The sequence below is a fragment of the Lemur catta genome, chromosome 2 (genome assembly GCF_020740605.2).
Source record: "Lemur catta isolate mLemCat1 chromosome 2, mLemCat1.pri, whole genome shotgun sequence".
NCBI lineage: Eukaryota > Metazoa > Chordata > Mammalia > Primates > Lemuridae > Lemur > Lemur catta.
Window position 1 is genome coordinate 98,246,122 of NC_059129.1, and position 13,833 is coordinate 98,259,954.

Genomic DNA, 13,833 nt, shown 5'->3' on the forward strand with positions numbered 1-13,833 from the left:
CCTCCCAAGTAGCAGGGACTATAGGTGCGTGTCATGAGGCTCAAATAATTTTTCTATTTTTTAGTAGAGACGGGGTCTCATTCTTGCTCAGGCTGGTCTCGAACTCCTGAGCTCAAACAATCCTCCCACATCAGCTTCCCAGAGGGCTAGGATTGCAGCCGTGAGCCACTGCCCCCGGTCCACTTAACAAACTAGGGATAAAAGATGTCTCCATTCATTTGCGATGCTATAACAAAATACCACAGACTGGGTAATTTATAAACAATAGAAATCTATTTCCACAGTTCTGGAGGCTGGGAATGCCAACGAAGGCACAGCAAAAGGGATAAATGCCTTATCCTCACATGGCAGAAGGTTAGGGTAAAAAGGCCTAGGTTAGCTCCTCCCAGCCCTTTTATAAGGCACTAATCCATTCATGAAGGCAGAGCCCTCATGATTAGTCACCTTCCAAAAGGCTTCACCTCTTGATACCATTATAATGGGGATTAAGTTTCAACATGAATTTTAGAGGGGACACATTCAACCCATAGCAGAAAGTAACTTCCTCAACTTGAAAAAGAGCATCAGTGAAAAACCTACAGTTAATATCATACTTAATGATGAAAGACTGAATGCTTCCCCACTAAGGACAAGAACAAGATGAAGATGTCCACTCTCACCATTTCTATTCAATATTATAATGCAGATTCTAGCCAGGGCAATTAGGCAAGAAAAATAAATAACACATTCACATTGGAAAGAAAAAAGCAAAGCTCTCTCTCTTCACAGATAATGTGATTGTATATATCTAAAATCCTAAAGAATTCACAAGAAGCTATCAGAAATAACAAACAAATTCAACAAGTTTGCAGGATTCAGGATCAATATACAAAAACCAGTTGTATTTCTATATACTAGCAATGAACATTCCGAAAATAAAATTAAGGGAAATTTCCATTTAAAATAGCACCAAAAAGAATAAAATACTTATAAGAATAAATTTAACAATGTATAAGTATAAAACTTATACACTGAAAACTACAAAATATTGTTAAAATAAAGAAACTCTAAATAAAATGAAAAGACATCCCATGTTTGTGGATCCCTAGAAGATTGTTATTGTTAAGACAGCAATACTCCTCAAACTGACCTAAAAATTCAACGCAATCTCCATCAAAATCCCAACTGGATTTTTGGTAAAAATTGACAAGATGATTTTCAAATTCATATGGAAATGCAAGAGACCTAGAATAGCCAAAACAAAGTTCACAAAGAAAAGCAAGTTTGGTGGACTCACGCTTCCTGATTTCAAAATTTTTCACAAAACCACAGTAATAGAGCATAGGATAAGCATATAGATCAATGGAATAGAATTAAGAGTCCAGAAATAAACTCATATATCTATGGCCAACTGATTTTCAACAGGGTGGCAAGATGATTCTACGGGGAAAGAATAGTGTTTTCAATAAATGGTGTCAGGACAAGTGGATATCCACATGAGAAAGGAAAGAAGTTGTACTCTTTCCTTATACCATACCCAAAAATTAATTTAAAATGAATTATAGACCTAAATGTGAGAGCCAAAACTATAAAACTAAGAGGAACACATAGATATAAATCTCTGTGATTTTGAATTTGACAATGGTTTCTTAGATATAACACCAAAACTAATAAAAGAAAATATCACTGAATTGGACTACACCAAATTTTAAAACTTTTATCCTGAAACTGACATCATCATGATAGTGAAAAGACAACTACAGAATGATAGAAAATATTTTCAAATCATGTGTCTCATAAAAGGACTGGTATTTAAGATATAGAAAGAACTCTCTCAACTCAATAATAAAAAGACAAACAACCCAGTTTTTAAACAAGCAAAAGGTTTGAATAGAAATTTCTCCACAGAAAATATAAAATGGCCAGTAAATACATGAAAAGATGCTTAACCAAAGTCATCAGCCACTAGGGAAATGCAAATCAAAACCACAATGAGATAACATTTCACACCCACTAGGATGGCTATAATGAAAAAGAGAGATAATAAGTGTTAGCAAAAATGTGAAGAAATTGGAATCCTCATACATTTCTGTTAGGAATGTAAAATGGTCAGCCCTTTGGAAAAGTCTGGCAGTTGCTCAAGAAGTTAAACACAGAGTGACCATATGACCAGCAATTACATTGTTTGGTATATACCCAAGAGAAATAAAAACTTGTATATGAACATTCATTGCACCATTATTCATAATAGCCAAAGAGTGAAAACAACATACATCTCCATCAGGTGATGAATAGATAAAGAAAATGTGCTATATCCATACAGTGGATATATAATTATTCAGCAACAAAAAGGAATAAAGTACTGCTACATGCTACAACATGAATCAATCATGAACACATTATGTCAAGTAAAAAAAAGATATCAAAAGATCACGTATGATTCCACTCATATGAAATGCATGGAATAAGCAAATCTATAGAGGCAGAAAGTAGATTAGTGGTTGCCTGGGACCGGGGGAAAGGAGATGGAAGTGGCTGCTAATGGGTAGCTGGGTTTCTTTTGAGTGATGAAAATTTTCTAAACTTAGATCATCATGATGGCTGCATAACTCCATGGACATACCAAGAGATGGGCATGGTAACAATGCTCTTTGTCATGAGGGTAATGGACACCAAATTCATGACAACTGGAACTCTGTATAACCAATGCTTTCTGCAGCCTGGGTCCATGCAAGGATTATACTCTCAGGGGATCATACTCCCAAGAGAGGAGAGGAGCCTATCAAGTCAGGCTTCTCCACTTCTCCAGTTTGAACATCACAGTCAGCCTCCATATTCAAAGAGATCGAGGAACCTAAATATAAAAGAAAGCTGTGACAAAAGTAAGACTGTGTACAAAACCATCTTCTTGCTCACACCAGTCTCGAAACTCTCTTTATTTGCTGATCCACCACAGATAGATTGGATGTCAGCTTAATGTCATCTCAGCTTCCATTTCATCTACAGCTCATGCAGGCTAGCAATGTAATTTCAGACATTAGGCTTCAATTTCACTTAAATCAGATGTTCCACTCAGTTTTTTAAGACAGGATTTAGATTTTAGCATGCTGTTGTTTCATTCCTTTTGATGTTATCGTTTCTTCTATTAAATTCCTGGGTCCATTCAGAAAGGGGTAAGAAGGAGATGCCTATATCCCAAAACACCTTTCATTTTTCAACCCAGAAGACAAATCTTTTCTATGCCATTTCTACTGGTGGTCAATGTTTTATGAATGTAGAGCAGAGTGTTGCTTCAAACATTGTTATTGACTTGACAGTACACGGAGCACAGATAAAGTTGCTATTAAAAGCAATGTACTCCTGCCTCCCTCACATATGCCTGGGGTCACTTTTGTTTGGCATTTACGCTCCTTCACATTATTACAAAACCATACCCTGGAGCCTTGCTAACTCAGTTTTCTCTTTACTACATTTGATGTAATTTTCACATCAAGGTGTTTCTATAGACTAGACAGAGTTAAGAGTTCAGCTTCTTCTAGCCAAAGTGTTTAAATTTGACTAGACAGCAGCAATTGCTTTTTAATCTAAGCAAACTGATCTGTCAAAGACAATCAACTCAGGGAAGTTATTCCAGGAGGATCCTAATACTCCTGATGAATCACACTGCCCTACGTGAAACTTAGCCACTGAACTCTTGACACAGCGTGTCACAAGTACTTAGAGGAGTAGGTACATACAGCTGAACTCTGTGTTGACACACACACACTCTAGCCTCTCGTGCATAAGTTAATCATCACTGCATTTAGTCTGGTGGAGGAGCACACTGTTGTGTGTGGTGATGTCAATTCATGTTTGAGGATGTTACGGCAATGAGGATTCATGTTGCATAACTCACCGTCCTCAAAAGCACTGATCAACAGTATGTTTGATTCCTCTAGATGTAAATGAAGGTTTTGTTTTTTTAATCACCTCTTTTCAGTTAAACAAGAGTCTCCAACCTCTTAATGATACCTGTACCAATTTAGAGCTTAATAGAAACCAAGAACTTTTGAGAAATTTACCTTGCTTAATTATCACAACGACATTGAGAGGTCAGTAGATAGTAACATCATTTACATCATTAGTAAGTCACAGAACTGGGACTCAAACCTAGATCTGATGGTTTCAGGTTTTCAGGTCTTCCTGATGCTTTATATCATGTTACTGGAGCTTTTGTTCTGTTGGTAGGGTTACTGGGTGCTATGGTTTGAATGTCCCCTCCTAAGACACATGTTGGAAACTGAATCATCAATGCAACAGTGTTGAGAGGTGGGGCATAATGGGGTGTGTTTAAGTCATGAGAGCTTCGCCTTCATGAATGGATTAATGCCACAATAAAAAGGCTTTTAAGAGTGGGCTCACTCTTCTGCCACGTGAGGAACAGCTTCCTGGCTCACCCCAGCCCAGAGGATGCACATTCAAAACGCCATAGTGGAAGCCGAGACTAGGACCTTACCAGACACCAAAGCAGCTGGCACCTTCACCTAGGACTTCCCAGCCTCCAGGGCTGTGAGAAATAAATTTCTGTTCTTTTTAAATTACCCAGTCTCAGATATTCTGTTATAGCATCACAAAAGAGACTAAGACAATGAGGTAGGCGACACGGGTAGGGGGACATAGGGTGGGACTGCAGTGTTGAGAGCCCTGTCGCTGAGTGGAGTCATGCTGCTGGGGTCCCTCTGCTCCCACAGGGAACACTACAAACTTTAAATAAGGAAATTAAGAAAGTGGGTGAGGAGGCAGCTGTAAGGAGTGGGGTCTTACTGGGGCAGGTGTGAAAATTCTGCCTACATGATGGGCCAGGTGTTCTTTGGAAATGACATCCTCTCATTAACAGTTGGAGGATAGTTTTAAGAGAAATAATGACGCTCACTCAGTTCAATCAAAGGGCAATGAAAGAGCAGATTGGTTAGAAGGTAAGTTGGAAAGAAGAAGAATAGTAATTATAATAGCTAATGTATATTGAGCATTTAATATTTTCCACTAGTCTAAGTGCTTATATATATTAATTTATTAAATTCTCATCACAACCCTATGAAGTGAGTACTATTGTTCTGATGAAAAAACTGAGGCAATGGGGGCTTCATTAACTTACCTGTGACCCAGACAGCTAGTAAATGTTAGAATCAAGATTCTAACCTAGGCAAACTAATTCTCCAACTTGGGCTCTGATTATGATATGATGGTAATGAATTTGGGAGGGCTTCCTGAATTATGAGGAATTTCATTAGTTTTCTGATTTAAAAGGTATAATGAATATTTTCATTTCAGGCAGTATGACAACCTAGATTGTTTATATCAACCTAGGTTGTCTGCAACCCAGTTGTCAACGTCAAGATGGAATCACTTGTGTCAAACCCAAACAAAATAGTCAGGAAGTTAAGAGGAAGGGCCATCACACACAAAGCTTATGATAAGAACTATTACAAAGACTCTCAGAAGGGCTCTTATGTATATATGCCTGAACAATAACTTTTGCCAAGGACTTTCAAAATTGCAGCTTGCTATGTGAGTCACTAGGACAGCTAGCCGCATACACAAGAACACTTGCCTGACACATTGTCTCCACTAGTGAACTGACTTCACCTCCTGAGATAAGCCCCTATAACCAATGTTCTCTTTGTTTCAAAACAAATTATGTGTACTTCTCTTTTTTGCCTTTAAAAGCTTCCCCTTGCCTTAACTGCTTTGGATATGCCTGTGGTCCCCATATGCTGAATTTGCAAATCTCCTGTCACTCTGGAATAAACTCATTATCTTTGGAGAATCTATCTGTTATTTAGGTTGATAGATGCCTGGCAGAACATTCCCACAGATAAACTACCAAAGAATAAAAGCTCAGAGTAGAATATCACCAAACACACAAATAAACAAAGCACCACGAGTGTAGAGCCGATAGAAATTATAGTTATAAGAATCAGACCCCAAAAGACATCAGGTAATGCAATTATACAATAGAGCATGACAGACATAACCTGGTAGTGCTTTGTACTTATTTCTCACTCTGTCCCTGGGCTCCTCTGGTATGAGGAGGCCTTCAGAAATCAAGGAGGCACTCACACACACGTAATGTGGAAGACGGGAAGCTGTCATCCTTAGGGCAACCTTTAACCAATGAGGTATGAAAGCTAATGGGTAAGTGCTCCCATCTTTCACCCGTTTAGTGGACAATTCTGAGACTTCAGCTCTCCAAAGGGTCCTGATGGAATTAAGACCCTGGTCGCCCACAGTGGAGATCAATTTATAAGGCGCTCTTGGATTGCCTTTCTCTTCCTCCTTGTTTCACTTTCTCCCGTCCCCCACTTTTGTAACCTGAGGGTTACTTTCCACTGCTACCTGCGAGAGATCTTGTTCAGTTCTTGTATCTGGTGACAAAGAATTGAAACCAAACACTAAAGTAGCAAGGCATAGGAAAATTTTATTTAGCAAATCCACTCCCAAAAGCAAGCAGGGGACAGTACACTCCAAAGAGATTGGAGCAGTCACATGTTCAAGCAGACAGTGGCCTGGGGGTCCTGTTAGCTTTCCCCTTTTCTTCCCTCTTTCCTGCACTGTTGTCCCCCAGGCCAATGAGAATGTTATCTGCTCCCATGCATTAATCAGGGGGACGAGTTTTTCACTTTATTTGTTCAGACTTGGAAGTGTCATAGCTTCTAAAGCCCATTCAGGCAGGCAAGCTGCAATGCTAATCCATGGTAATGATGGTATAATAAAGTCAGGGTCACTTGAGGACACTCTAGCCCAGCATCTGTGCAGGCACCTTCTGCGGGGCTTCCCCCAAACCGGAGCAAGCAAGGTGTTTCTACAATGGTTACAATCCCAGCTTGACCACAGCTTTTGTTGTCATTGGTCCGTAACCCTAATTTCGTTCCTACCTTTGCGCCCCACCTGTGTTCCCCATTCTGATCTCCTGCCTCACCACAATAAACTACTTGCCTGAGAATTTAAAATATGAAAAGGAACAAAAGCCTACAAAACATGAACAGAAAGATTTGGTAAAAAAAAGAACCAAACAGAACTTCCAAAAATAAAAAATAATTTTAATTTAAAATTTAAATGATGGTTAAAGAAAAGAACAGATACAGTATAAGAATTAATAACCTAGAAGATGAATCAGAATATCGTACATAATCCAGACAGAGACACAAACATACAAAAAATATGAAAGAGACAGCAGAATGGAGTATCTGCAAAAGTCAAATTGGAATTTCTGAAGGAGAGAATAGGGAGACTGAGGAGATAATATTCAAAGAGGTAATGGCTGAATTTTCCAGATTGAATGACTCAAATATTCAGATTCATGAAGTCCTAAACTGCAAAAGAGAAAAACATAGAAAAGCTGGACAAATAAAAAAGATAAATTAAGATATGGAAATAAATCTATGAATAAGTGCATAAATATAAAAGGAAAAATAAACCTATCTAAAAGTTAAGATTATCAGATTGGGTAAAAATTTTAAAATCCACCTATTAGGTGTTTTAAAAAGCAGCCTGTGATGTAAGGATAACAAATGGTTGAAATTAGAAGGATGAAAATATATACATACAATACAAATAAGCAAAATAAAGCTGATGTTACTTTAATAATATTAGACAAAACAGACTTTAAGGCAAAAGGCATTGAAACAAACTACATAATGAAAAAAGGTTAAATTCATCAACCAGATATAAAAATTCTAAAGAAATAATATAGCTTGAAACTATATAAAATAAAATGTAAAAGAATTACAGGGAAAAATAGCATTTCTAATTTAAAAAAATGGTGCAAAACAATTGAATATCCTAGGCAAAAAAAATGAGCCTTTATGCTTCGTGCTCACCATGTATAAAACAAAAACTTCTAAAACAAAATGCAAGAAGAAAAATCTTTGTGACCTTGAGTTAGGCAAAGATTTCTTAGGAAACAAAAAGCATAAAACATTAAAAAAACTGATAAATTGACCTTCATGAAAAATTAAAAACATATTTCAAAAAACACATGAATAGACAATCCAAAGATTATGGGAAAATATATGTCGAACACATATTTGATAAAGAATTTTTCCATATATATATGTACAACTCTTATCACTCAATAAAACAAGCAACCCAATTTTTAAAAGGGCAAAATATTTGAACTGACACTTCAGAAAAGATATATAAATGGCCAATAAGCCCATGAAAAGATGCTAAACATCATTACTTATTAGAGAAATGAAAATGAAAACTATAATCAGATACCACCATACACCCACTCATCAGAAAAGCGAAAATTAAAAAGACAAATAATAACATTGGTGAGGATGTAGAGCAACTGGAACTCTCATGCATTTCCAGTGCAGATGTAAAATGGCAGAGTCCCTTTGGAAAACAGCATAGCAGTTTATCACAAAGTTGAAACAAACATTTACCATGTGCTCCAGCAAGTTCAATTCCAGGAATCTACTTAAGAGAAATTAAAATATATGTCCACACAAATACTTGTATTCAGGAGTTCATAGCAGCTTTATTCCTAAGCCAAAACAACTCAAAAGTCCATCACAGGTAAACGGATAAACAAATAGTGGTACATCCATACACAGTTGAATGCAAGTTTGAACTGCATGGATCCACTTATACGCAGATGTTTTTCAGCAAATACGGTTGGCCCTCCACATCAGTGGGTTCTGCAAACACAAACACATGCAGCTCAAAAATACAGTAGTCACGGACACCTGTGTTTAATAAGGAGGACCCACTTTCCGTACCCACATGTTCAACAGAGCCTGCTACAAGACTTGAGTGTTCATAGATTTTGGTATACTCGGGAATGCTGTAAGCAATCCCCCGCAGATACTGAGGGACAACTATTATAGAATACTATCCAGTGATACAAAGATACAGGCAACAACACAACAGAATCTTAAAAGCAAGGCACAAATGAGTACATACGACATTTTAGAAAAGGCAAAATTATTGGAAAAAAAATCAGATTAGGTTGTTGTCAGGGGCTCAGGGTGAGGGAGTACTTGAACTGCAAAAAAAAAAAAAAAACTACAGGGGACTTTTTAGAGTGATTAAAAATGTTCTTTATCTATATTGTAGTATTGGTCACATGGCTGTGTGCATTTGTAAAAAAACATCCAAGCTAAACATTAAAAAGGTAAACTTTATTTATATAAATTATACTTGGAACAAAAAAAGAAAAACAGAAAAATCTATCAGCTCAGTTCACAGAAAAAAATTCACAGAAAAATCCTGGACGTTCTGGAAGTATACATACCTAATTATTAAATAATGGCTGATTTAAGGAATGGAATAATTGCTGTCTTGCTTCTTCAACAACTTTCTTTCAAGAATACCAAAGTTTTGGCCGGGCATGGTGGCTCACGTCTGTAATCCTAGCACTCTGGGAGGCCGAGGTGGGTGGATTGCTTGAGGTCAGGAGTTCGAGACCAGCCTGAGCAAGAGCAAGACCCCATCTCTACTAAAAATAGAAACAAATTAGCTGGCCAACTAAAATATATATAGAAAAAATTAGCCGGGCATGGTGGCTCATGCCTGTAGTCCCAGCTACTCGGGAGGCTGAGGCAGTAGGATCCCTTAAGCCCAGGAGTTTGAGGTTGCTGTGAGCTAGGCTGACGCCATGGCACTCACTCTAGCCAGGGCAAGAAAGTGATACTCTGCCTCAAAAAAAAAAAAAAAAAAAAAAGAATACCAAAGTTTCCATGGCACCTTTATTTTTATTGTGTTTTTAAAAAATCATTGTCTAAAACACATTTAAGATCAAAGTATAACATTTTATTCAAAAGGGTGTGGCATGGGTCATTAATTACTAATGTAATGAAAGTGGCTGCTCATGAAGATGAATTATCCTAAGAAAATACTTCCTTTATTAATATGTATATGTCTTATGATATATAACATAATCAGATTATTGACACATTGAAAGGCAGCTTAGCATAGTGGTTTAGTGAGGACTCTGAGGCCAGATTGTCTAGGTTCCAATTTTAGGTCTGGTTGTTTCCCCCCCCCCAAGATGGCAGACTAGGGTATTCATTAGCTAGCCTCATCCACTTGGAAATAGCCAAATTGTGTAGAGGTTAACACTGGGAACTTTTATTTAAGATATACAGGAATTCACTGAAAAAGCAAAGGACATACCAAATCCCAAGGAAGAGAAGATGGTGGCAGTTGGCTGAGAAAAGTGAGTGCAACTCCGGTATGTGAGAGGTGCAGAGAGTCTCCCTCTGTGATTCATCTTTCCACGGGCGATCCTTGCAACCCAGGCCACAGAAGAGAACTGTGTTTCTCCCAAGCCCTGGGGCTAACTTGGGGAGAGGCTGGGAAACTGTGATTGAGCTACACACTGGGAAAAGCTGCAGCCATTTTCCTAGACCCGGGACCAAGAGGAGGATGCCATTCTCAACTGGGTCAGTGTTTGGCGACTGGGTAGCTGCAGCTGTTGAAAGTATTTGAGTCTTGGGCCAGAGTCAAACGCCCGATCTGGAGGAGGGGAAGGCCCCCCACAACTAGAATCAAGCGGCAAGTGTGGAGTGCGTTCCAACCATAGTGCTAGAACTGGGCTCTTTCCCCTGGATTGGGAGGACATTTGCAGAAGCCAGTTTCTCCTGGGCAGCGAGACCTGCAAACAGGGGTGGCTTTGTGACCTGGAGCTGGTTTGCCTGTGACATTGCTGGGCACTCCAGCTGGCTCCCTTACCAGTCAGGGGAGTGAGCCCCCAGGGAGTGGTGCTCCTAAGGGAAAGCAGAGTACAGCACACCAACTGGGCAGCTCTTGGGACAAGAGCCCAGCTAGCAAGGGGGGAGGATGGTCCTATCCCAGTGGCCAGGTGACCTAAGCGCTCCAGGATGGATGTGGAGAGTGGGACTTCTCCTTCAGCTCACCGTCGCGGACACAGCCAAGACTGCAGTGGGTTGTAATGGTGCCCTCCACACACATACACTTGTCCACATCCTAACCCCTGGAACCTGTGAATATGTGACATTACATGGCAAAGAGGAATTAAGGTTGGAGATAGAATTAAGGCTGCTAATCAACTGACCTTGAGATGAGAGGATTTTACTGAGTTACCTAAGGTGGACCCAACCTAATCACAAGGTTCCTTAAATGTGGAAGAGTCACAGGAGTCAGTGTCAAGAGTAACGTGATGTGACACTCAACTGGCCATTGTCAGCTTTGAAGATGTAAAAGGGCCATGAGCCAAAGAATGCAGAAAGTCACTGGAAGCTACTAAAGGAATAGATTCTCCCTCTAGAAAGAACAGAGTCTGCTAATACTTTGACTTTAGCCCACTGACACCCATTTGGTACTTCTAACCTCCAAAACTGTTAAATGTGTGTTGTTTCAAGTCACTAAGTTTGTGGCAATTTGTTGTATCAGCAATAGGAAACTAATACCATATATAGTTATTTTACATCTCCATTATAAATTGTGGCAGAGAGGTTAAGAAATTTACCCAAGGTCACAAAGCTGAAGAGTCTGACACTGAGTTTACATCAAACCCTTCTTCACCTGCAATACAGTTCTGTATCAGGTTTTTACTTAAACGTATGCCATACCACACAATTTTAGACCCTGTTTCAAATATGCCTTTCATCTGCCCCAACTGAGTTTTATTTCCTTTGAGAGTAGGTACTGGGTTACAGTCCCTAAACCAGGGTTGAGTACATAGGAGGCATTTGGTGGAATTTGTTGACTTGATTTGCAAAGTTTCTCCATTAACTATATATCCAATACCCACTTAGGACTGCTTTCCCTCCATTTCAGTCAACTAGACTCAACTGACTCACAAAGCACTGTATATAGTAATAGTCATTAGATTCTGTTTATAGCTTTAATGGTTTTGCAACATTGGAGGCACAACATATTTCGAAGCACCAAGTATGCTTGAAATTGAACATTTTTATAAAGATAATAAAAGTTAATGACTACCCATGATCTATGGTCTGACAGTACATCTGTTCTTTCTCATTTTGAGATGATAAAATATCCACCCTAGCTTGTTGTGGCACAGTGGGAGAGAGGAAATATAGTCCTATTAATCACTCTTAACTATCATCTTATTAAGTTATAGTTTCTCAACAGGCTTGTCATACATGACTATTAATAGGCTGCAGGTGTTTTTCTAAAAGACTTTTTATAAGGCAGTTATGTCATAAAGAGACAGCATGAAGTAATAGAAAATCTAGTGGACTAAGCATCAGAAAACGTAGGTTTTAAATTCTAGTTTCGTTAATAAGTAGCCCTGAAACCTTGAACAAGTCACAAACTCTCTGATCTGCAACTCTCTCACCAGTAAAACGAAGGGATTAATTATAAATTAAATAAATGTGTGCCAATTTGGACCATACTAGTAAGCAGGTAGCAACTCAGAACCTAAGAATTTCACAAAAGACATTCTAACAGAAATCTTCCCACATTAAAATAGCTTAAACCAAACCACAAAATTAGTATTTGTGTTGCTTGTCTTAACATTAAAAGTGAATTTTGTAGCCTAACAGCTGTGGAAATGTACAGGGACAAAGGATCATGTTTCACATGAAAAAACCTTGGCTAATGAAACAGACTGATATACCTTAAATTGTAGTGAAAATAACCAAAACGTTAATATTAGCTAAGTACCTACGGATAAAGACAGCTGTTATTTACTCTCTGACAAAAGGGTTGCACTCCAAAAGCCTGTAAGTCTGATTTTTGGAAACACTATAAATGGAGGCTAGGTTTCTAGTTTAGCTCACAAGAGCATGAGACCTTTGACACAACTGAACTATACAATTTAATAGCAAGTGCTCAAGTTCTGGGTCCTGAGAATTGGGCTTGTGTCATATAGCAGATGAGTTTCCTCCCCTGTTCTTGGCAAGAAGACTGAAGTTAGCAATTTTGTCACACACTTCTACCTTCCTTTCTAACTCTTTTACCCCACCTGTGCTGCTACAGCAATCCCACTTGGTCCTACCTACCAAAGGGCTCTATGTTCCAACAGCCCTTTCTTGAGCCTTCAAGCAGTAATTCTATGACCATAGAGACGGCCATTTCAGTAACCCAGATAACATTACCATTCCTAGACTATAAGCAGTTTTTAAAGAAACTACCTGTTATTTATATAATAAAAGCAAAAGTATTAGAAATCTAAATGTTAATTTTAGAGACATGGTCAAGACAATTATGATACATCCATACAACAGAATATTATATTTGTAAGCAAGTTTAAAATAAAATGCTAAGTAAATAAAGAAGACACTAAGTGCTACATTCTTTATGAACTCAACTATGTAAAAAATGAACTGCAAAAGATTAGAGGGAAGTACAATTGTTGGGTAGTGGGATTATAATTTATTGCTTTTTATCAGTTTGTATACTAATGTATGCTTTCCAGATTTGCCCACATTAAGTACCAATTTTGTTATTAAAAAAAGAAAAATTAGGGGAAAAAAGTGTTAATTCAAATAAATCTCTAATTGGTAGAATTTTAGAGCACTAAAAATTACAGCTGTAATTATCAGGCAATGTGGAAATAGAGCTTTGTGGGCAAGAGAGTATTCCTTTTTTTGTCTGTTTACAAAAGAGTTTAATTAGGAGACTTAAACACATTAATTAATTAAACTTGAAAAATTATAAGTTTTGTGATGAAAATATTATCATTACTGCTATGGCATGTTACAAATTCAGCAAAACCTGTTACTACTGACACCTCTTTTCTGGATTAAAGACAGCAGATGTTTTTATATATAATATAAGTGGCGGGGCTAGAGAGAGGAAATAACACAGGTATATGATTTAGACAAACAGGAAAAAAAAAAAACTATACAGTAAAAAAGTCCATCCCATCATACA

General features: G+C 38.0%; 1 protein-coding gene across 1 annotated transcript in view; it reads right to left on the reverse strand.

The window, feature by feature from the left end:
• Nucleotides 1-8,496: 8,496 nt before the first annotated feature.
• The window catches only part of HACE1 (HECT domain and ankyrin repeat containing E3 ubiquitin protein ligase 1), a 101,679-nt gene continuing 96,342 nt past the window's right edge, over nt 8,497-13,833 (reverse strand). The window contains exon 23 of the mRNA XM_045544090.1: nt 8,497-8,663. Within this exon, the coding sequence (XP_045400046.1) occupies nt 8,654-8,663 (10 nt within the window). The 3' untranslated portion in view covers nt 8,497-8,653. The remainder of the gene's footprint in view (nt 8,664-13,833) is intronic.